Below are 23024 nucleotides of genomic sequence, written 5' to 3' on the forward strand. Positions count from 1 at the left end.
ATTTTAAAATATTTTTTTTACTTTGTGAGGGCCTAACACTATGTCGTACATTTTAAATTTTTACATTGCAGAAATAATGTACGGTATTGGCCCGAATATACGACGGTGTTTTTTGCCTTGAAATAAGACTGTAAAAGTGGGGGTCGTCTTATATTCGGGGTCTAGACATTATACCCATTCACCACGCTAGATGGCGCCAGATATCATTGAAGCGAATGCTGAACTTGAGGAGTAATTTTCTGCCATGACAGATCTCAACTACTCTCAAGTTTAACCAGTTTGCATTATTTTACTGCAATGTTTTTCCTTATTCAGATTTGTTTCAAGACTACAGTTATAGTTAGAACTCACTTTGATGGTTAATGCATTTATTGCAATTTTGTTGTTTTATCACAATAGATTGGTTTATTTACATTTAAAAAACCAGAAGCCATTCATTTACGAATGTGATTGCACTTTAGTTTGCATAATTAAATGTTCAGATATTAAGATTTGAATGAGGCAAAATAAAATGCTTTCCTCTCTAATACATTGTTATAATCATTTGTTTCAGATGTACTGTAATTATTTTCTGTATACAAATTAATTTGGTGTTCAAAAAGTCTTTCTTCAAACTTGAGTCTTGAAAAACGGGGTCGTCTTATAATCAGGGCCGTCTTTTATTCGGGCCAATACAGTACTAAGATATTTTCTGTTTTTTTGTTTGTCTGTAGGTTGGATCCAAGTAACTAGGAACCCCTGCTTTACAATGGAAACTCTGCAAAATGCTGACACTTTGTAACACACGAATAAAGTCGATGCAATAACATTAAAAAGTTATTCACTGTGAAAATAAGCAAACATCATTAACATACAAAGCTGCGTGTGTAATCTTGCTAACTACTAACAAACAAAAAATGGCAATAAAAATAACCTCATTGGTGTAGGTGGGGAAAAAAAACCCTCAAAATAATTACACATTGTGTGTGCAAAGCCACTTGTGTCTTTCTAGCCCCTCAAGTGGTCCGAGGCTGGTGGGAAAAATGGGAATATGGTGATTAAGACTGCATGGGCCTATATGACCTTCCTGCTAAAAATACACTGTTTACCCAAGACCACAGCCAAGAAATTGCTGGACTCAACGCAAGGGAGAGGAGGTGGGGGAAGGAAAAAAAAAAGTCATGTTTTGAAAAGGGAGGGGGTGTGAGTGACAGGAAGTCTGAGTGTGTGACTGCAGAGCGTTTGCGTTAGACGAGCGCGAAAAAAAAAAAAGTTACACAGCAATGGAGCCTTTATTTGATTCCAAATTAACCCTTTACAGAGCACTCAATTGAATACTATGAATTAAAAAAAATACTAACTTCAGAGTGTTACTAGAGGGTAGAACCAAGAATAAGCTAAACATTTTGTATGTGCTAAACATGTAAACTGTTTGGGACATGTCTGACAGGCAGGCAGACAGACAGACACTCAGACCCCTCCCCCGTGTCACACTTTCATTGCACAGTACGCACGCACACACACACCCCCACACACACTAGCCTCTTTCAGTCATTACAGCAACAAGACTTAAAGAGCATACGACATGAGAAAAAAAGTCTTAAATGGCATTATTATGTGAATTATAATTATATTTTGAGACGATTCGACTATATACAACAATTTAGCAAAGCGCAGATGACGAGAAATTAGTCTTTTAATCTGCCGATTAGCCACGCCTACCATTATAGGGCTTTAGCGTCCCCAACAGGTGGATGACGTCAGCGGTAGACTGGGCTCATCGGTTTTACTATTCAGCCCATTGAGGGGGAATTATTCAGAACGAGGAAAACGCGACGAAGAGAGCCGCAAAACGTCATTGTTTCAGTCTCTCTACTCCAATATTTTTACAGGATATTCTTTTTATCCAAGTATTTATCCCCAATAGCTATATAAATGGCTTGAGAAGGACCAGTCAGCCCGTCGAGGGGGAACTATTCACAACGAGGAAAACGCGACGAAGAGAGCTGCAAAATGTCATTGTTTCTGTCTCTTTACTTCAGTATTTTTTACAAGATATTCTTTTTATCCAAGTATTTTCCCCAATTGCTAAATAAACGGCATGGTCATGACAAAATAACAGTCTTGTGCTAAATGGAATATGAAATAACAAAAATGCATTTATTCAGGACGACATGGCAAAATTACTCCATAATGGTCAAAACTGTCGACTTCACCTTTACTGTCGCACCTCCCGAACGATATTTTATGACACCTAAATCAGACATAATGTATGTCATTTCCCTTCCCCGGCTTCGGAGAATGCAAACAAACCAAAAGGCGTGACAGCTAGCCGACATGCTAACCCAAACAGAGTGATGTTTCAAAGTCTTCAAAGCGGAAAATCACACATAACTCGCCTGGATTATTTGACATGATGACTGAGTTGTCGATTGTCTTCGCGGATCGGCAAACCGCCCAGCGGAGAGCAATTTACAGTTCGTTCCCCGGAGGAGGGTGGATGCAGTTGTTGTGCAGCTAACGTGCTAATGTGCATGAGGAGAGCTTTTTACATGCCTATCAATGACCAAACGTAAGTAGTCCTTTATTTAAAGAAAGTTTGTAGTGTTTACTTTGTTATAGCTGTATTAATATTTGACATAATACTAAACAAGATGTTTACTCACTTCCTCGTAAGTCCAATAGTCCCACTGTAGTCGGGCTTGTTTTGGTCAATATCCACGGTGAATGGGAACCTTTTGAAACTCCAAAAAGGCGCATACGCCTCTCCCTCATACAGAATGATTTTTCTGCAGCCGTTTGGCTGGCGTGATGCGAAAAATAAACGTATTAATCCACAAAATCAGCTGAATCCTTCGTCCTCATACACAACAGTACGCTGTATAGTGAAGAGGACGTCTTCTACCGTACACGTCACAGCGCCCTCCTCCTTAATGCAAGACCGAAGCCGGAAGTCACTCATTTTCATGGCGCGGGATTCAAAAAACTAAATAAATATAGCGATCGCTTCCACACACATCCAAGCGGTCCATATCATTCAGGAGCATAAAATACCGCGTCTATTATGAAATAAACATGCTTTTTCGTGTCACATGCACTTTAAAGGAGCAATATGTAAGACTGGTGGCAAAAAATGGTCCTGCAACCAGACTGAAAATATTCAAGCGTACAACAACCCCTACCTTTCCCTTTGCATTTCAGAAACTAGAAAAAGCCATTTCTGGAGATATTGCATAGGTTTTTATATTCTAATGAGGATAGCATGCAAACAATGACAGAAGTGGGAAAAATAAGTGAACCCTTTGCCGAAAGAGACTTAAAGAGCAATTGAAACCAATTTTTACCAAACAATTTAGGTCAGGTGTGTGCCCAATCACTGATTAGTGGGTTAAAGCTGCCCTGCCCACTATAAAACACACACCTGGTAAGAAATCTCTTGATGAGAAGCACTGTCTGATGTGCATCATGGCTCGGTTAAAAGAGCTGTCTGAAGACCTGCAATCAAGGATTGTTGGGAAAGGATACGAAACCATCTCTAAAAGTCTGGATGTTCATCAATCGACAGTCAGCGAAGTTGTCCACAACGCCAAGAGTTCAGCGCAGAATACTCAGCGAGGCAAAAAAGAACCCTAAAGTGTATGCCAAAGACTTACAGAAATCACTAGCACAGTCCAATATCTATGTGCACACCTCAACTATATGTAAAACTATGGCCAAGAATGGTGTTCATCGGAGGACTCCACGGAGGAAGCCACTGCTGTCTAAAAAAAACATTGTTGCTCATTTAATGTTCGCAAAAAGGCACTTGGACACTCCACAGAATATTTTGTGGACTGATGAAACCAAAGTTGAATTGTTTGGGAGTAACACACAACGTCATGTGTGGAGGAAAAATGTAACAGCTCACCTCATCCCCACCGTGAAGCATGATGGAGGGAGCATCATGATTTTGGGCTGTTTTGCTACCTCAGGGCTTGGACAACTTGCAGTCATTATTGGAAGAATAAATTCAAAAGTTTATCACAATGTTTTGCAGGAAAACCTGAGGCCTTCTGTCATACAGTTGAAAATAAAAAGAGGATGGATGCTGCAACAAAACAATGATCCAAAACACAGAAGTAAATCAACTTCAGAATGGCTTCAGAAGAACAAAATACATGTTCTGGAGTGGACAAGTCAAAGTCCAGACTTGAACCCCATTGAGATGCTTTGGCATGACCTAAAGACAGCGATTCATGCCAGACATCCCAGGAATTTGATTTAACTACAGCAGTTTTGTAGAGAACAATGCGCCAAGATTAGTTCTGATTGATGTGCCAAACTGATCTGCGGCCACAGGAAGCATCTGGTTGAAGTTATTGCTGCTAAAGGGGGGGCAACAAAATATTAAATGTGATGGTTCACTTACTTATTTTCCCCCTTCTGTCAATGTTTGCATACTATCCTCATTAAAATACGAACACCTATAAATGTTTGGGTGGTTTTAGTTAAAGCAGACACTGTTCTGTCATCCGTGTGATTTTGACAAAGATCAGATCACATTTGATGATAAGTTTTTGCAGAAATGTGAGAAAATTAAAATAAAAAAATGGGACAAAATTGGCCCAGACCTTAAAGGGTTAAATGAGTTAATCACTGGTAGATGAACATTCATCCGCTGCTTATCCTCCGACTTCAAACGGATTAGACATCTACTGCCGTCAATGAGATATTTTAAATAATTTTAAAAGCCATGGAAAACAGCAAATAAGAAATGCTGGATTCCTATAGAATTGTATGACTGACTGAATGTAGGGAAATTTCCTTTGCAAATGGAACCACTGCAAAATGCATAAAGTACCGCACTATGACCCGCTAAAGACTAAATATGAGCTGTGCTGTGTGTGCTATGAGACTGTAGATAATGGAGGCGTTGCATCCCAATGTGGTGACTTATCAATCTGGACTGGCTCCACACAGGCCAGGAGTGGGCGTGTTTCGTCATTGGCCAGGTAATGACCGAGTGCGAGCGTTCTCTAATCTCATCTCTCAGCACCCATGATTACAGCCGAGCCGCCTTTTGACACAGCCTTTAAAAAGTTAATTACGACGTGTGCCCAAGGCTGTCGCCGCCACATTTTAACCCTTTAAAGGGCTAGTAACTATTTTTTTTGTTAATTTAAAAAACTCAAATATAATTAGTTTTGATCACATAATTATTTTAATATTTGTTATTAATATTGGATTTTTAAAATATTTTTGGTTCTAATAAATACATTTATAAATTTTAAAAAATCACTTTGTCTGACAATTGTGTGGGGATGCTTTGCTCTCTTGGTCGGTAAACTCCCTCAGGTCACTTCCTATTGATTGAATCTTAATTCCGGGTCACTTCCTATTGATTTTGAGTCACTTTCCGTATATTTTGGGTCATTTCTAAGCAATTTGCTGTTCAATTTTGTCACTTCCTGTTGATTTCATGCATTTCCACGAAAAATAAACTCTGTTGTTGCCCCCAATCACACTCTCAGGTTTATTTTCTTTAAATTCGAGGTACTCTTTTGGTGTTATTCATGATGATATCCGTTATAATCGATTAATTGGATAAATCTCGCCTTTTCATTTAGCTTTACAATTTAACTTGAAGCTGTTTGAGGCATATTGTAAGTAACAATGAAGACAAAATAGATGACTATTTCCTTTAAATATTATATTTTATGGACCTTCCAGACTTAACTGTATTTAATTCTAATGTTTTTGTCATGCCTTGAGTTATGTCCTGTTAGGTTTGTGCCCTAGTGTGTTGTCCTTGTGATCACCCATTTATTTTAACCTGTTGTACCTGCTCCTGTCTTGCCTCTTGTGTCACCCACTTGTGCCTCATTGTCTTTTTACCCCGTGTCTGTATTTAAGTTCCCCATGTGCTGTCAGTCATTGTTGCGTCTATTTCTCCATCCAAGCCCTCGTGTTGTTGTTCTTCCGACTAAATAAGTTTTGACCCAGTATTTTGTTCTCCTCTTGAGTTTGGTTGGTACTTTGCTTTTTGGACTTTTGGTTGTACTGTACTTTGTTTTTGTTATCTGTCATTAAAACATTGAGATGATCACCACCCTGGCTTACCTCTCCATTTCCTTGCATTTGGGTCCTCCATGCCCCTGCCTCGAGACAGTTTTAAATAAATAAAATTTGTTAAAGTTTTCAATAATAGTTCTGGGTATAAAATATATTTAAAAAATTGTCAGTACACAAATCAGACATTGATTGACATTTTTTTCTTGTGGGCAAAGCACTAATATAAATTGTCAATGACTATTTTCATTAAACAAACTAAACAACAAAATTGAATTTGGAGGAGGCAGACTGTAATGAATCAGTTTTCTTTATCAAACAGTTGTTCATAAATATAATCCAAATCCAATTTCAAAACACACTGTATTGTATGACAATTTACAGTTTGAATGGGAGTTTGTGTTGAAAGGCGCTAGATAAGCTGTTACATGAATGGGTTTATGTGTGCAGTTTCTTTATAAAAAGAAATGAGACAACTTCACTATCTAACAATATAACTCAAGCGCTAATATGCTTCTTCAAAACACAAAACAGACACTGATTAGCATAATCCGTAACTACACTGCTGGCCAAAAGTATTGGCACCCCTGCAATTCTGTCAATTAATGCTCAATTTCTCCTAGAAAATGATTGCAATTACAAATGTTTTGGTAGTAATATCTTCATTTATTTTGCTTGCAATGAAAAAAACACATAAGAGAATGAAAAAAAAAATTAATCATTATCCTTTTACACAAAAATGGTCCGGACAAAAGTATTTGCACACTCAGCCTAATACTTGATAGCACAACCTTTAAGAGAAAATAACTGCAAACAACCACTTCCGGTATCCATCAATGAGTCTCTTACAATGCTCTGCTGGAATTTTTGACCATTCTTCTTTGGCCAACTGCTCCAGGTCTCTGAGATTTGAAGGCTGCCTTCTCCAAACTGCCTTTTTCAGATCTCTCCACAGGTGTTCTATGGGACTCAGGTCTGGCCTCATTGCTGGCCATTTTAGAAGTCTCCAGTGCTTTCCCTTAAACCATTTTCCGTGCTTTTTGAAGTGTGTTTTGGGACTTCTGAGGGAGACCCAGCTTTCTCACATTGCGGCCTACATTATGCTGCAAAATTTGTTGGTAGTCTTCAGACTTCATAACGCCATGCACACGGTCAGGGAGTCCAGTGCCAGAGGCAGCAAAGCAACCCCAAAACATCAGGGAACCTCCACCATGTTTGACTGTGGGGACTGTGTCTTCTCTTTGAAGGCCTTATTTTTTTCCCCTGTAAACTCAATATTGAGGCCTTTTCCCAAAAACCGCTACTTTTGGCTCATCTGACCAGAGAACATTCTTCCAAAACTTTTTTGGCTTTCTCACTTTTGGCAAACTCCAACCTGGCTTTTTTATGTCTCTGGGTCAGAAGTGGGGTCTTCCTGGGTATCCTAACATAGAGTCCCTCTTCATTCAGATGTCGACGAATAGTACCGGTTGACACTGTTGTACCCTTGGACTGCAGGAGAGCTTAAATTTGTTTGGATGTTAGTCGAGGTTCTTTATCCACCATCCGCTAAATCATTCGTTGTAATCTCTTGTCAATCTTTCTTTTCCATCCACTTCTAGGGGGGTTAGCCACAGTGCCATGGGCTTTACACTTATTGATGACACTGCACACGATAGAAACAGGAACATTCAGGTCTTTGGAGATGTACTTTTAGCCTTGATATTGCCCATGCTTTCTCACAATTTTGCTTCTCAAGTCTTCAGCCAGTTCTTTGGTCTTCTTTCTTTTCTCCATGCTCAATGTGGTACACACAAGGACACAGGTTGAGTCAACCTTAATCCATTTTAACTGGCTGCACGTGTGATTTGATTATTGCCACCACCTGTTATGTGCCAAAGATAAGTAACAGGTGCTGTTAATTACACAAATTAGACAAGCATCACATGATTTTATAAAGGGTGCAAATACTTTTGTCCGGCCCATTTTTGGAGTTTTGTGTAAAATGACAATGATTTTTTCCCATTCTCTTTTGTGTTTTTTCATTGCAAGCAAAATAAATGAAGATATTACTACCACAGCATTTGTAATTGCAATCATTTTCTGGGAGAAATTGAGCACTATCTGACAGAATTGCAAGGGTGCCAATACTTTTGGCCAGCAGTGTAGCTTACCGCTCTGTGCTGAGTCGTAACGCCTCATCAACAAAGAATACAAACAATACAATTGGCGCCATTTACTCACCCCTGACGGAGGTACACAGGATCCGACAACACACACGATTCAAGACAACCCAACGCTCGCATAAATATTATTGATTCAGCAACTACCTGAGTGTAGCAGTGACTCTCTCTCTTGGTCTAATCGCTGGCGCGCGTGAGTAGCTTCACATTACACACAAAAAAAGGACCCAAACGGCACTGCTCATAGATACCAGTAAAAATTGACTATCAAATTTGTCGGCACCTAATGTATTCATTGATTTTTATCCAAAGTATTTAACTATTAGTTGTTAGAGCCTTAAAAGACTTTCAATCATGTGGTGTTCTGCTGTGAACTGAAATGAGTTTGTCACTACTAGACATCTAATTTTTTCAAACTGGAATAGCTCTCTCGGTTCAAATGGATTAGCGTTGTCACTTGCAGCCAATTAGTGGCCTATACAGGGTTAAGAGTGGAAAACAAACGCATAAACCCGTCCAGTTCGACAGTTAAGTCTTCCTCCCTTCCAGTATGAAGCAACGTCCTAAAACTGCCTCCCTCCTTTTCATTTGATGTGCTTGATAGTCCCAACGAGCTGAGCTTTGTGACTCATCGTCTTTTGAGTCTGCAGATGTACAGGAGCGATTGTCAATGAGGGAAGCGTGGGTAGGAACAGGGGGCCAAGGGGCGGGGTGGATAGTGGTGTACGATAAAGGGCACGATGCCAGAGATAGACTCTGGTCACATCACTGTCTGAGATCACAGCATGGCACTAATCATCTACAGTAAAGCAGGATACGCATTTTCAACCGCCCTCAACTGCCCAATGAGTCACCCAAAAAATCTGGCTCTGAAAGTGCTCTCTCTGTTTTGTGTTAAAGTGGTGAATAAATCGGGTGTTTTAACGTGTTTACATGCGCTTGCATAACTGGCTGATTGACAAAAAAACTGATTTTTATCACTCAGGTTATATAGAGGTGCACGATAATTATCGGTCCGATAATAGGAATTATGACGTCATCCCGATAAATCCCATAACATTCTATAATAGGCCCGATAATATACAATATTTTTGGCACGGTGTCGGTGGATTGGGATGTGTGCATTTTTTTCCTCTCCTGTTTTTTTGCCAGTATGTAAAGTTTTGTTAATGTTCTAGAAGCCGCATTTTTCCATCACTGACTTATGAACCTTACTATGGCAATTAGCAAATGTTTGCATTTTTACAGTGTTATGTTTACAAGTTTTTGAGAGGCCTTTTGGTTATTGATAGGCTCGCTGTCCTATAATTGCCAGGTTAAGAAAGTTGTTTCATGGACCAAGACCACAAAGGTCTTCTCTCCTGTTGTACTAAATGTTTTATCTGCTGAAAAAGCACAATACCTGTTGAGTTTATGTGTGTTTTAGTTCAGTGATCATTGTTCAGGGGAACACATCGTCAGTGATATTGACTGATTGATTGTGATCGACTCAAATAATAATAATAAAAAATGAATATGGGCACCTTATTAGAAGTCAAAACTGATTTTGTCTTTGTTTTGTTCATTATAATAATGTTCATGTAATCATGAAAATTCTGGATAGGGCAAAGGCAAATCTATACTAAATCCACCACTTGTATTTTTTTATCTATAGGTGTTCAAAAACTTTTGTTTCAACCTAGCCATAAAAAGAAGGTAAGTAATTATATTTATTATTCAAAATGTCTGTCATTTTTAGCATAGAATCATAAATTGATGTCTAAATTTTAGTTTAAAAAAAGAAACGACTTTAAAAAATTATTCACTCGCATATTTTAAACTTTTAAACGAATTACGTCACAATGAAAAATTTGCCGTCTGTAAAAAAGTCACCGATATATACCTCATAACTATCGCTTAATTGTATTTTTTTTGTTTCTGTCACATTTTCCCCGATATGTTAGATAAATAATCGATCCAAACAAAAAAAATGGAAAAATAACGTTTAAAAGGGTAACTATATGAAAAACAAAATAAACCACTCCTTGTTGTTTGCGATTTCTGCATCGCGACCCTTGTTATATTGCTATGTTTCACCCACAAAATCCCCACAGAATCCGGCTGTGGCCATTCACAGCTGTGTCTTGACACTCGGTGATACATGCTACATGGAGTTTTTGGATCGAAACAAGGTAAGTACGCGATAATGTCGCGTTAAAATCGTGGCGTCTTTAATTCTGCTCCGCGTGTTCTCACCTCTAATTAGGGTTTTACTGTTTAATTTTTTTTTTTTTTTTTTAAATGCCTTCCTGTTCAAAATTTTTGTCACCCCAGAAAATTGAGATTTTAAGCTTTCCAAAGATGTATCACACATGCATTTCGGACAATTTTGATTTGATATGTTATCAGTTATCGTATTGGCATTGAGGAGCAGGAAGTTATCGATATCGGTTTCAAAAAGTGGATATCGTGCACCCCTAGTTATCATTGACTAGCCTGGCAACCCGGTCTGACTTTCATCATTTATAAGATACAAGAGCAGTTTGGTGTTCTGTGGTTTTACTCGGATTTTTCCTCTGACTCAATCCGTATCAACAAACCACAGCACGGGATGCGGGAAAGATATTGCCAAAAGAAACAAAAATATATACGTTTTACAATGTACAACATAGCTAGGAAACAACATAAGTGGAAGTAATCAACGGGGGAAGGAGGACATTCTTGTAGCTGTCATGGGAAGCTAACCGAAAAATAGCATCATGGAAGAGTGGTCATGTCTAGTGCTGCAATGATTAATCGATTAACTCGAGTAATTCGATTAGAAAAACGCTTTGAATCAAATTTTGCTGCTTCGAGGATTCGTTTAAATAGAGTAGCGTTGTAGTGGTTTGTTGTGAAAGTGTTTGCATTTAGATTTATTGATTTGGGTGGATACATTTGCCTCTAGCAACAGTGAATCTGACATATATATTATACAGGGACCCCTTGCTACTTCACGCTTCAAAGTCGCGCCCTCAGACCATCTCGGATTTTCGTTCACGTTGTCTAACTCTCCCTCCCTCCCTGCTCTTTGTTCGTCAGGCATGCACTGGAGTTGCTTATTAAAGTTAACAATGATCGACAGACGTTTGGATTTAATGTTGCCAGAGACAAACTTCAAAGTGCTGCATAAGCCAATCATCGTCTAACTTGTTAAACAGTTGCTGTGGCAACTCATTGTGTGTATGTGAGCAGCTTGAGCAGATTTTTGTGTGGACTCACTCAATGAAGCATATAATAAAGCCAAGCATTTTTCTACTACTATGCTGTTGTTTATTGGGGGGGTGCGCTACTTCGCTTTTTTTCACTTATCGCGGCGGGCTCTGGTCCATATTAACCGCGAAAAACGAGGGATCACTGTTTTTCACGGCCCTCGTTTTTCGCAGCGGGCGTTGACACTGTTGTACCGTACTGTACTGTTGTACGGCAGGACAGCTTGAACTTGTTTGGATGTTAGACGAGGTTCTTTATCCACCATCCACACAATCTTTCATTGTAATCTCTCGTCAAATTTTCTTTTCCGTCCACATCTAAGGAGGTTAGCCACCATGTCATGGGCTTACACTTATTGGTGACACTGTGCATGGTCGACACAGGAACATTCAGGTCTTTGGAGATGCACTTGTAGCTTCCTCACAAGAGGAGATTGCCCATGCTTCCTCACAATTATGTTCTCAAGTCCTCAGACAGTTCTTTGGTCTTCTTTCTTTTCTCCATGCTCAATGTGGTACACACAAGGAGACAGGACAGAGGTTGAGTCAACTTTAATCCATTTTAACTGGCTGCAAGTGTGATTTAGTTATTGCCACCACTTGTCATGTGCCACAGGTAAGTAACAGGTGCTGTTAATTACACAAAATAGAGAAGCATCACATGATTTTTCAAACGGCGCCAATACTTTTGTCTGGACCATTTTTGGAGTTTTGTGTAAAATGATAATGATTTCATTCCCCCCCATTCTCTTTTGTGTTTTTTCATTGCAAGCAAAATAAATGAAGATATTAGTAACAAATCATTTGTCATTGGAATTATCTTCAGGGAGAAACTGAGCATTATCTGACAGAACTGTAGGGGTGCCAATACTTTTTGCCAGCAGTTTTTTTGTGGTAATATGTGTTTGAACGATTTGTTAAGAGCATTGTAAAAAATAAAAAATACAAAATAAAAATTGAATTTTATCGCATTTAAGCTAGCTGACTTTGCTTTGCAAGTTAGCCAATCATTCTTTTGTTGTACTTAGAGCCTCATTTATTTATTTTTTCATTCCGTTTGAGGCTAAGATTTGAATTTATTTTCAAATGAAAGTGCAATTCTGCATAGTTTGAAGAAACAATCAGGAATTTAATTTTTTTTTTCGCATTTAATGCTCTTTTGAAAGTGCAATCTTGGCAAGCCCTTGTCTCCTAAAATTATTCCGCAACGCATTAAATGTTCCTAATCTGATTACTCGAACACACAAGTTTATGGATTAATCGATTACTAAAATAATCGATAGCTGCAACTCTAATCATGTCTGCAGGTGCTTCATTGTTGACTTTTTATGATTTATTTTTTAGTTAAAATTGCCTTGTCTGTCGCTTGTTTCTGCATGCTCATTACGTAACATATGCGCAGTAATTACTCGTCGAGTGCACTAGCTTACAGCTAAGCTAAACGCCTGTGCTCTATTCACTTCAACTGGGGTTCGCCTTTCGTACATGGCGGAAGTCGAGCTGGATTGCCAGCTTAGCCATTTACGCTACACGTCCAATCTATTTGAAGTGGGAGGTACGGCAGCGTATGTTCATTCGTTGCCATGCTCCCGATTCAAATAAATTGGATGTCTATTCATGATAAAGTCTTTTAATTTAATTAAAACTCATTGTTTGCTCTCTATCTAGGTCACTCCACCACCTGAAATATGACATTCCATTGTATCATATGCTAGGGAATAGTAGGCGCTAGGAACTGGCATTTGTTTAAAAGTTTAAATTTAAACACGTCACACTTGTGCTATTACAATACCATATGGTTAAAGTTGACCAGACAGACAAGCGAGCCTTTACAGTCAAAATAAATGGAGGATCGGTGCGTGTATGTGTGTTTTACAACGGAGAACCGATGCCAGTACATGCGCAAATGCGCATTTGCTGTTTGCACACGTGAGCACGTGCTTAGATAGGAGGCATCATGAGATAACATGCGCTACGAAGGGAAGTATGGTTGACGACTTCCACTTTTCTGCAACTTACCCGTTTGTCCCATTGGCTGTACAAATCGGTTGAGAAACGTGAATCACCTCGACTGGACTCTGTAAACAGAAGAGAGAACAGACAAAGCGTCAAGAAAAGCATAACTGTAATGGGCTGTGAAGCTTTTGCAATATGGAAAAAAATCTGTCATGATATGAGTCATTTTAGTTCACGATATCTATATGCCACCAAATAATATATTCTAAATTATTTATACAACAATTATGACAGATTTTCCCCCACTCACTTGATTTTACAATTGACATTAAAATGACAGTGAAAATAATGTGAAATTTTGCCACAGCCTTTACTTTTAAAGACTATCAAGTAGTGCTCCAACCTAAAACTCCAAACAGAAGCACCACAGCATACATATTTTGGCTCAAACGTAAAGACTAGCATTGCACTGATATGGCATAATATTACATCATCGGGATCAGGGAGTACTACTGCTGCATTCGAGGAATGTGAGAAGTCAGAGTTTTCCAGCCTCCGACCAAGAAAAAATATTAGAACTGCCATTCAGACGGGGAGGCCCTAGTCGGGAAGAAAAAAAAAAATTGTTCTGACTTCACGGTGGCGTCACTCGATAAATGGGGCTGCCTGTCAAAAAGCAGACCGTCAGTGGTAAAACATAAATTACACGATTATAAAAATCTATTTATCTGTATCTATTTATTATTAAGTTAATTTAGCCATTCAGAACAACTACCCGTAACACTCTATCAATTTAACTTACTTTGCGTGAGGATATGCTGCTACAGTGGTATAAAAAATATGAAAACCTATGAATGTTTGGGTGGTTTTAATTAAAGCACTGTTTTTTCATATGTGTGATTTTGACAAAGATCAGATCACATTTGATGGTGATTTTATGCAGAATTGTGAGAAATTCCAAAAGATTCAGATACTTTTTCATAACACTGTATATCAAAATGGTGATACATCGCGATACTTTGTATCCCAAAATGTTACTGATATGCTCCCGCCAAGAACCAATGCATTGTTTTAAAACAGTCAAAAACAACAACAACAAAAAAACTGAACCAAAGGATTGCTAGCAAAACTTTCAACTCGAACAGTGTCTACGTTAACTCATTTGCTGCCACTAACGGCGCTAGACATCCAATTAATTTTAGTTTAAGTGGATTGGATGTAGTGCCATCAATGCTACTGAAATCGGAGCATTCACAGCAAGTCTTTTTGGGGTACTTACAGGTCACGACTTCATTTTAGGGCATCTACAGGTCACTTCCTGTTCAGTAACCAAAAATAGACAGGAAGTGACCCGTTAATGCCCCAAAATCTACAGCATGTGATAGAAAATCAACATGAAAAGACTAGGGCTGTCAAATGATTAAAATTTTTAATCGAGTTAATCACAGCTTAAAAATGTATTAATCGTAATTAATCACAATTCAAACCATCTATAAAATATGCCATATTTTTCTGTAAATTATTGCTGGAATGGAAGGATAAGACACAAGACATATATACATTCAACATACTGTACATAAGTACTGTATTTGTTTATTATAACAATAAATCAACAAGATGGCATTAACTTTAACATTCTGATAAAACGATCCATGGACAGAAAGACTTGTAGTTCTTAAAAGATAAATGTTAGTACAAGTTATATAAATTTTATATTAAAACCCCTCTTAATGTTTTCGTTTTAATAAAATTTGTAAAATTTTCAGTCAAAAAATAAACTAGTAGGTCGCCATTGTTGATGTCAATAATTACATATTTCTCATAGTCATAAAATCAGTCGCACCCAAGAGCCAGCAGAGGGCGACAAAACTCCCAAAAAACACAAGTAACAAGTGCACATAACCCTGTGCTGTCATTTTAATCTGTTTGAGCGGGGCATGTGCGTTAATTGCGTCAAATATTTTAACGTGATTAACTGAAAAAAATTAATTACCGCCCGTTAACGCGATAATTTTAACAGCCCTAAAAAAGACCTGAAATGCCGCAAAATTAACTAATTGGCTTCAATTGACAACCATAGATGTCCAACCCATTTGAAGTGAGAGGGATTGCAGCAAATGAACAAACTTCAATTCAAATGGACGTCTACTCGTGATACCCATTTCAATTCACGTGACAGGGATGAAAAAAAGCTTGTTTTACTGTTTAGTGTAGAATATCGCAGAATGATTTCCTGATATTGTGAGATTATTGTAATAATGAGCCTTGTATCATGAATCATATCGTGACTAGCACATACTGGTTTGTTTCACCTAACAATGAATTGCTTCTTTAACCAACAAGTACAGTTTTCCACTCTTCATAGCAAAATTTGACCACTGGCCAAAACGGATGACATACCAGACGAGTCCAACAGTTTTACACGGATCTCATGTCCAAAACTAGGATTACTTTTCTAAGCAATGTTTAGCTCTGAAACATTCCCAAGATGACCTTGGAAAACCCCAAAAGACATCAGCGAAGGCTTATTCACAATCTGGAGCCGTTACCCAGTGGGCAGGGCACCACACTTTGTCCCTGCGGTCTGACTCTGTATTACGGAAGCGCGGCCTGAACCTCAGCCTCGGATGGGCCAGCTAACCCGAGGCTGCTGCTCTACCTGAAACACTATCCAGGTCAGCGCTAGGGCCCACATGCTGCTCACACACACACCGCACTTTACTACTGGGCAAACTAGTCTAAGTATAGCCCTTTGCCTTGCAAAAACATGCCACCACTTCATTGCGGGTGACTCCAAAATAACTAAGACTAAACAAGAACTGTCAATTTATAGGCTCCTATTCAGTTGTGATATATTTATGAATCAGGGGGCAAAGGGGAGCTTGAAGGAAGAGATTGGATTAATGTTTAACTCAGGGAGAGGTACCGTAAACGTCAAAGCAGATGGCCAAAAACAACCGAACCGAGTCAGAAAGTCGTCTTGCTGCGAATGTTAAAAGAGGCCTGTGCGATAAATTGATTTTATGAAACAATTTGATGTACAGTGGTATGAAAAAGAATCGGAACCTTTTGGAATTCCTCACATTTCTGCATAAAATCACCATCAAATGTGATCTGATCTTTGTCAAAATCACACAGATGAAAAAACTGTCTGCTTTAACTAAAACCACTCAAACAGAGACGACTTCCGACGCGGAAGAGTGACGTTGCTCGTTAAGAATACGTCAAGCAAATAAACAAATCTGATTGGATGGATCATTTCGTACTGTTCGCGAGGCCGTTAAGGAGGTGGGTTCCAGACTATTCTCACAGTGTTTGAAAAATACAGGGAGAACAGTCTGGCCGTGCCAGGCAAGCGGCTTATAGTCTGAAACTTACGGTAAATGTCCTATTCCGTTCCAAGCCCCCCCCCCAAATTCAGACATCCATCTTTTATAATGCATAAAAATGCATCAAATATGAAACAAATACATGTTATAATTAGATTATTGCACAATAAAAATCTGTTGTGCATGATGTGAAAAAACAAGAATTAAGAAAAGAATAAAAGTTAATGCAAGCACGAGGGGCAAATGCAGAGGATGTTGGGATACACACATACAGTAGAGGTCCCGCTTAGCCAATTGGACACCAGAAATGCTAGGCAATAGCCAATAGCAAAGCAGCTCTTAGTATGTTACGTCCATGTACGTCTTTCGTATCCCAAAATGTCTTTCATAACAAGAGGCAATAATTTCCCGCTGAGGTGTGTCTTTACCTGAAAATTCTGTATGTAGAGACGTTTGTAAGTAGAGGTATCAGTATATATGAAACAATCTGAAATACCAGGTTAATCAAGAGTAGCGCAAAATCAATTTTATCCCATGACAACAAATGTCTGGTGACAAAACAAATAAAATAACTGCGTATCAATACTTCTGCAATAAATATTGCATCCGGATACAACACCGATAAGTTTCCATACTTTTGACAACCCTAGTTCTAAAAGATGGAACTAAGCTGACAATTACTTTGAAGAAAACCAGTCTGCCTACAAGAAAATGAGCGCTCGTCACGACACTGATTTTAAAGCTGTAATTCCACAATATAAACCCAAGCGTGCGTCAATAAACCATAGGCTCAGGTTAAAGGCTTTCAGTACTGTGCGTAATTCCAACCAGATCGTGACAATGCTCGGTGTAGTCAGTGTAGTAAATGGGCTGTGGGATGAGGAACAAGGATAGCGTGCGATGCAGAGCCTTGGCAAAAGCTCCCCCTTGGACGAATCGGGGATGAATCATTCCAGAATAGAGCAGGGCATGGAAGGAGAGAGGGAAAGACGCCGTGATGTGTTTCGTCCCGTGGCAGGCTTCCATTCTGCTCCCCCCCAACCTCCTTCCCGCTCTCTCTTTCCAGCTCTCCTGGGAGGCTGAGTAACCATGAGGAAATGCTTGGGCTCAGCCAGTGTCGGCCCAGAGAACAGATGTGTGGCCTGGAGGTGGTGAGGTGGAGACGCAACGGAAACCAATATGAAAATAGAGTAAAGTGACGAGCGCAGACAACAGGGGGCAGCATTATTTTTCTTTTTCAAAATGATTTTTAAATTGTTCTTTAAAAAAGGAAATAGCAGAACATATTTTATTTATTTTGTATTATTAATTTACTTTTTTTCCACTCTTTAGGTACCAATGTCGGCAATAGACGTTGGATCCATTTTAACTGGGTGGGAATTAGTTGCCAACCAGTGTTGTTTTCGTCAACGATGATTATGACTAAAATATTTCGTCGGCGAAAACATTTTTAATAACGAGCTTAAAACGTGTGTTCGGAGACTAAAACATGATGAAACGAATGCCAGTTTTTGTCTTACGAGATGAGAACGAGACGAAAATGTGCCATAGTTTTCATCACATGTTCACAATGTAGTGTCTAGTTGTGTCAATCATGTGATGTGCTGCGCCCCTCCCCCCCCAACTAACCTGTGTAACCTCCAGTCTCCCCATTGCTTGTTATGAAACACACACGGTAAGATGTGTTTTCTTATCTTGGCAAGAGAGAATATGCAATGTTGCTTTAGCCTGTAAAGGTCTGTGCTGAGTGATGATCACACACTAATTGTAACTCGTAGCGTGAGCATAGCATTCCCGTTAGCATTAGGCTAGTGCTAAAGGCGAGCGTCCTCTCAAAACTCAGAAACTTTTTTTTACATACAGTTCGTGGTGTCAGATGGGTATAATTAATTGAAAATACTGTATTCCTGCTGACTGCGTATTATCACCAAGTTTTTTTTATATATTTGTTGATGCTTGTAGAAGCTACAATGTGCTCGTCTGTCAATGTTCATTCAAAATAGTTGAAGACCTTCATTTATTTTTTAAAATTTCCCAGATGAAAACACTGAATAAACATTGACTAAAACTAGACTAAATTAGTCATGAGTTTTCGTCAGGAAAAACTAGACAAAGACATTTTGAAATGACTGAAATATGACTAAGACTAATAAGTACTATTGTTCAAAAGACTAAGACGAAAATTAAAAAGGCTGTCAAAAACAACACTGTTGCCAACGAATTTGATCATCGATTTTTGCCAGGAGCTATGAGTAGTCCCTTTTGGGTACTTGTTTGTGTGTAATGTGAGGCTGTGCGCCCGCGCCAGTGATTAGGGCAAGAGAGAGAGTTCACTACTACACACAGGTTGGGTTGCTGAATTAAAAATATTACGAATTGTCAAGTGTTAGATTGTATTTTGTGTTGTTAGATCCAGTGTGCCTCCGTCAGAGGCGAGTAAATGAAGCTAATTGTATTGTTTATTGATGAGACATTACTAATTAGCACGGCGCGCTAAGCTAGTTAGTGATTATGCCAATCAGTGTCTTAAGTGTCCATTTGTATTGTGTTATGGAGAATCATATAAGCAGGGGTGCACATAATTTTTTTGCCCAGGTTCTCAGAGGAGGACCTGGAGATGTGACTTGGTCCTCATTGAGCTTGAGAGCCGACCCGCCTGATGCGATAAACTTATGACAAGCTTTACTTAGAGCCAATTAACTTTAATTAATTATATTAAGAATTAATGCTTGATTAACATCAACTGGCACAACAAAATTGCCATTACTTTGAAGTGAAATGTAAAGAAATAAAAAGCACCAATTCAAAATAAAGGGCATTATGCGGCTCCCACATTAACTCCAAGCCTTTTTAAAAGTGGGATGTCCTCCTCAAAAGACCTCATTGAACATGTGCATGTTTAGCTTTGTAAAATGCGAGCAAAAACACGTTTGTCAGTGCATGTCGCTGTTCATTACCTTTATTCCGCCCTATTCCGCCGCTTGTCCATAGGGCGAGTGGGGTCCTGTTTGACATCGATAGTTTGCTTAATTGCCACATGCGCTGTTTTTTTCGTGCTTTTCAAAATTTGGATGGCTGAAATTCTTTGACCCTACATAAAATGCGCTGCTCTTATCGGCGACATTGGGATTCTCACGGCACATTTTGTACCGCATTTCCGTGCGAGCATGATTTGCTTCTAGCCATGGTACTTCCTGTAGCCACTTTTCAGCAAAAGTCCTTATTTTCCGGTAGCTCCGGTGACGTCTCTGTCATCTGTCTGTCTTTTGACGGGGGTGGGGGAACACGGAAGTAATTACTCAGTGTGGCCTGCCTCTTCGACATTTTGAGAAGTTATTTTCTTGTGTCCGCCGCAAATACAGGGGTCAGCCATCGGGACGCAAAAGCGTATGGAAGCCGTTGAGGGCCAGCGCGTTTGTCTACGTCCAGTACGCATGCGCGCATGCGGACCACTTATGTGCACCCCTGCATATAAGCACTTCAGTTGTTAGATTGTAAAGTTGTCTCATTTCTTTTTATAAAGAAACCACACACATAAACCCATCCATATGACAGCTTTCAACACAAACTCCTACCCAAACTTTAAATGGTCATACAAGAGCGTGCTTTAAAATTGGATTTAGTTTGTATTAATGAACAACTGTTTGATGAAGAAAATTGATTCATTACAGCTTTCCTCCTCCTTATTCAATTTTGTTGTTTAGTTTGTTTAAAGAAAATAAATGACACAAATTGACACAATTTATATGAACGCTTTGCCCACAAGAAAAAAAAAAGTCAATCAGCAGCACTTTTTTTTCTTTACATGAACAGGACTTTTGTGTGATTTGTGCAGTGAGAATTTCTTTCTCTGTTTTATACTCAGAAACTTTTATTAAAAACTGTAACAAGTTGTCTGTACTTCAACCAAAACAGTTGTAGACTACAATTAAGTCCGGAAGCTGTCATAAAATATTACTTGTGAAGAAAAGTCTTCATTGCTACTCACATCCTGCCTAAAACAATTAAATTGTGAAGGTAATTGAAAAAAGGGACATTCATCCGATGAATCGATTATCATAATTATTAAATTAATCATTAGTTGCAGCCTTAGTGTCCAATCTATTGCCATCAATAGCCATTTTAAAAATCAATGTCCTTCTTTTATTAACTACCAGAACAAATACTCTGTGGCCTGGGAATTTATTAAGCCTTTGATGCCTGAATTTTCATTTAAGAAATATAAGGCAGAAAACACAGACAAGACTGAAAAATTCGTTTCTGCTCTTGCACTCCTCTTTAAAATAAACTGTTGTATTTTAAGCCAAAAGAACTGTTGTTTGATAGAACAATATTTCTATGTCCATACATCAAAAAGCATTATTGGAATATAGGCCTGCACAATATACTGTTTGAACATCGCCAATGCAAAGTGCGCACGTTCAATAGTCCCAACGCAGGACGTGAGATTGTATTTTTGTTTTTATTTTGGAATATGTTAAGTTTTGCTATGCTTCATAAAAGCCTCAAGTGTGCAAAGAAATGGCCTCCTGGATCCCTTTTATATACAGTAATTAGGGCTGTGTGATATGGCCTTAAGTACTTAATACGACTTGAGCAGTCTTACCTCAATAACGATAAATGATGTTTAGTGCTGTCAAATTTATCGCATTGACGGGCGTTAATTAATTTTTAAAAATTAATCACATTAAAATATTTGACGCATTTAACGCATGTGAGGAATGACCCGCTCATGCATTGCCTCAAACAGATTACATTGATGCCGTTTTTAGCACATTGAAAGCTAAGAGGCAGAGAAAGGCAGTGGACACAGGCGTTCATGGCCCGCGCCGTTTATTGGCATAAGCTTCGGCAACTCCTTCACAACAAACATAAGTAACATTTTTTGAAAGCACAACAAAATTAATATTCCTATCTCTCAAAAAAAATAATGTTCACAAAAAGAAAAGCTGGCATTCCCTATCAAAATAGCAATGCAAAATACACATAAAACCTACTCAGACTTTGGTCAAACTCTTTCAAACATTTTGTTTAGCTCAACATATACACTGGATGGCAATATTTAGTCACAATATACAAACTATCATTGGTTTCGTACGTTGTGAAGCCAGCACTCAAATGAAAGTGAATCACAATAGACCCAGTCTAAAAAAAAACAAAAACAGGGAGCTATGTTATCAGTCAAGGGACAAAACACACTCATTGGCTTGATTTCTAAGTAAAGTAAAACTCGCCATTGACACCTTGTGGTGTATTTCAATCACCACCTTACGAAGTTAAAGACACTGTGGAAGAACGACTGTGACGTCAACGCTCGGCGACGTCAACAATGGCGAGCTACTAGTTTATTTCTTGATTGATGATTAAACTTTTACAGAATTTTTTAAAAATGAAAACATTAAGAGGGGTTGTACATATAAAATTAGTACTATAATTTGTACTAACATTTATATTTGAAGAACTACAAGTCTTTCAATCTGTGGATCCCTTTAACAGAAAGAATGTTGTGGATTTATTGTCATAATAAACAAATACAGGACTTATGTACAGTATGTTGAATGTATATATCGGTCTTGTGTCTTATCTTTCCATTCCAACAATAATTTACAGAAAAATGGCATATTTTAGAGATGGTTTGAATTGCAAATAATTACGATTAATCAATTTTTAAGCTGTGATTAATTTGATTAAAAATTTTAATCGTTTGACGGCCGTAATGATGATAAATTCGCCCAAGCGGACTGCTATATAATTTGAAAAATCTGAATAAATGCATGAAATACAAACTACCAGTTTCTCATTGATTTATTTACCAGCTTTCAATTAAACATATTTGTACATTTGTACATTCAGTTTAAACATTAATTATAAAAAAATATCTTGTAAACCACAAGCATTCAAGTATATATATTTAAAACGGCTTGTATGACTTGAACAATGAACAACATTGCTATGGCCACTGTGCAAAAATGTCATTGTAACACAAATGATTTACAGCAAGAGTGGCTTGAACAGTGCACTTCAAATTGAGGGCCGAGTATCAGACAACTTATTTTTATTGGGTGATGTGACATAATCACTCAACACAAGTGTTTACTTCAAGGTTTCAGGGTTTTTTCAGAACATTTTCTGAAATACGCGCTGACAACCCCCCCTCCCCCAACACACACACAAAGTAAACTATACTGCTCTAAGTGTGAAATACTGGGATCATGGCAAATGTTTTAATAAGGAGGTGGCTTGCATTTTGTGGTTGATAATACTCCTCCTGTTTTGGTTACGTTTTCAGCGTTTCTCCTTTTCTCCCTGGCGATGAGCAC

The 23024-nt window shown here is 38.5% G+C and overlaps 1 protein-coding gene across 1 annotated transcript in view; it reads right to left on the reverse strand.

Moving 5' to 3' along the window:
• The window catches only part of plekhh3 (pleckstrin homology, MyTH4 and FERM domain containing H3), a 154986-nt gene that overhangs the window by 118455 nt on the left and 13507 nt on the right, over window positions 1–23024 (reverse strand). Inside the window, exon 2 of the mRNA XM_057860785.1 lies at window positions 13439–13497. Coding sequence (XP_057716768.1) covers window positions 13439–13497 — 59 coding nt within the window. The remainder of the gene's footprint in view (window positions 1–13438; window positions 13498–23024) is intronic.

The sequence above is a fragment of the Corythoichthys intestinalis genome, chromosome 16, assembly GCF_030265065.1.
Source record: "Corythoichthys intestinalis isolate RoL2023-P3 chromosome 16, ASM3026506v1, whole genome shotgun sequence".
NCBI classification, from domain to species: Eukaryota; Metazoa; Chordata; class Actinopteri; order Syngnathiformes; family Syngnathidae; genus Corythoichthys; species Corythoichthys intestinalis.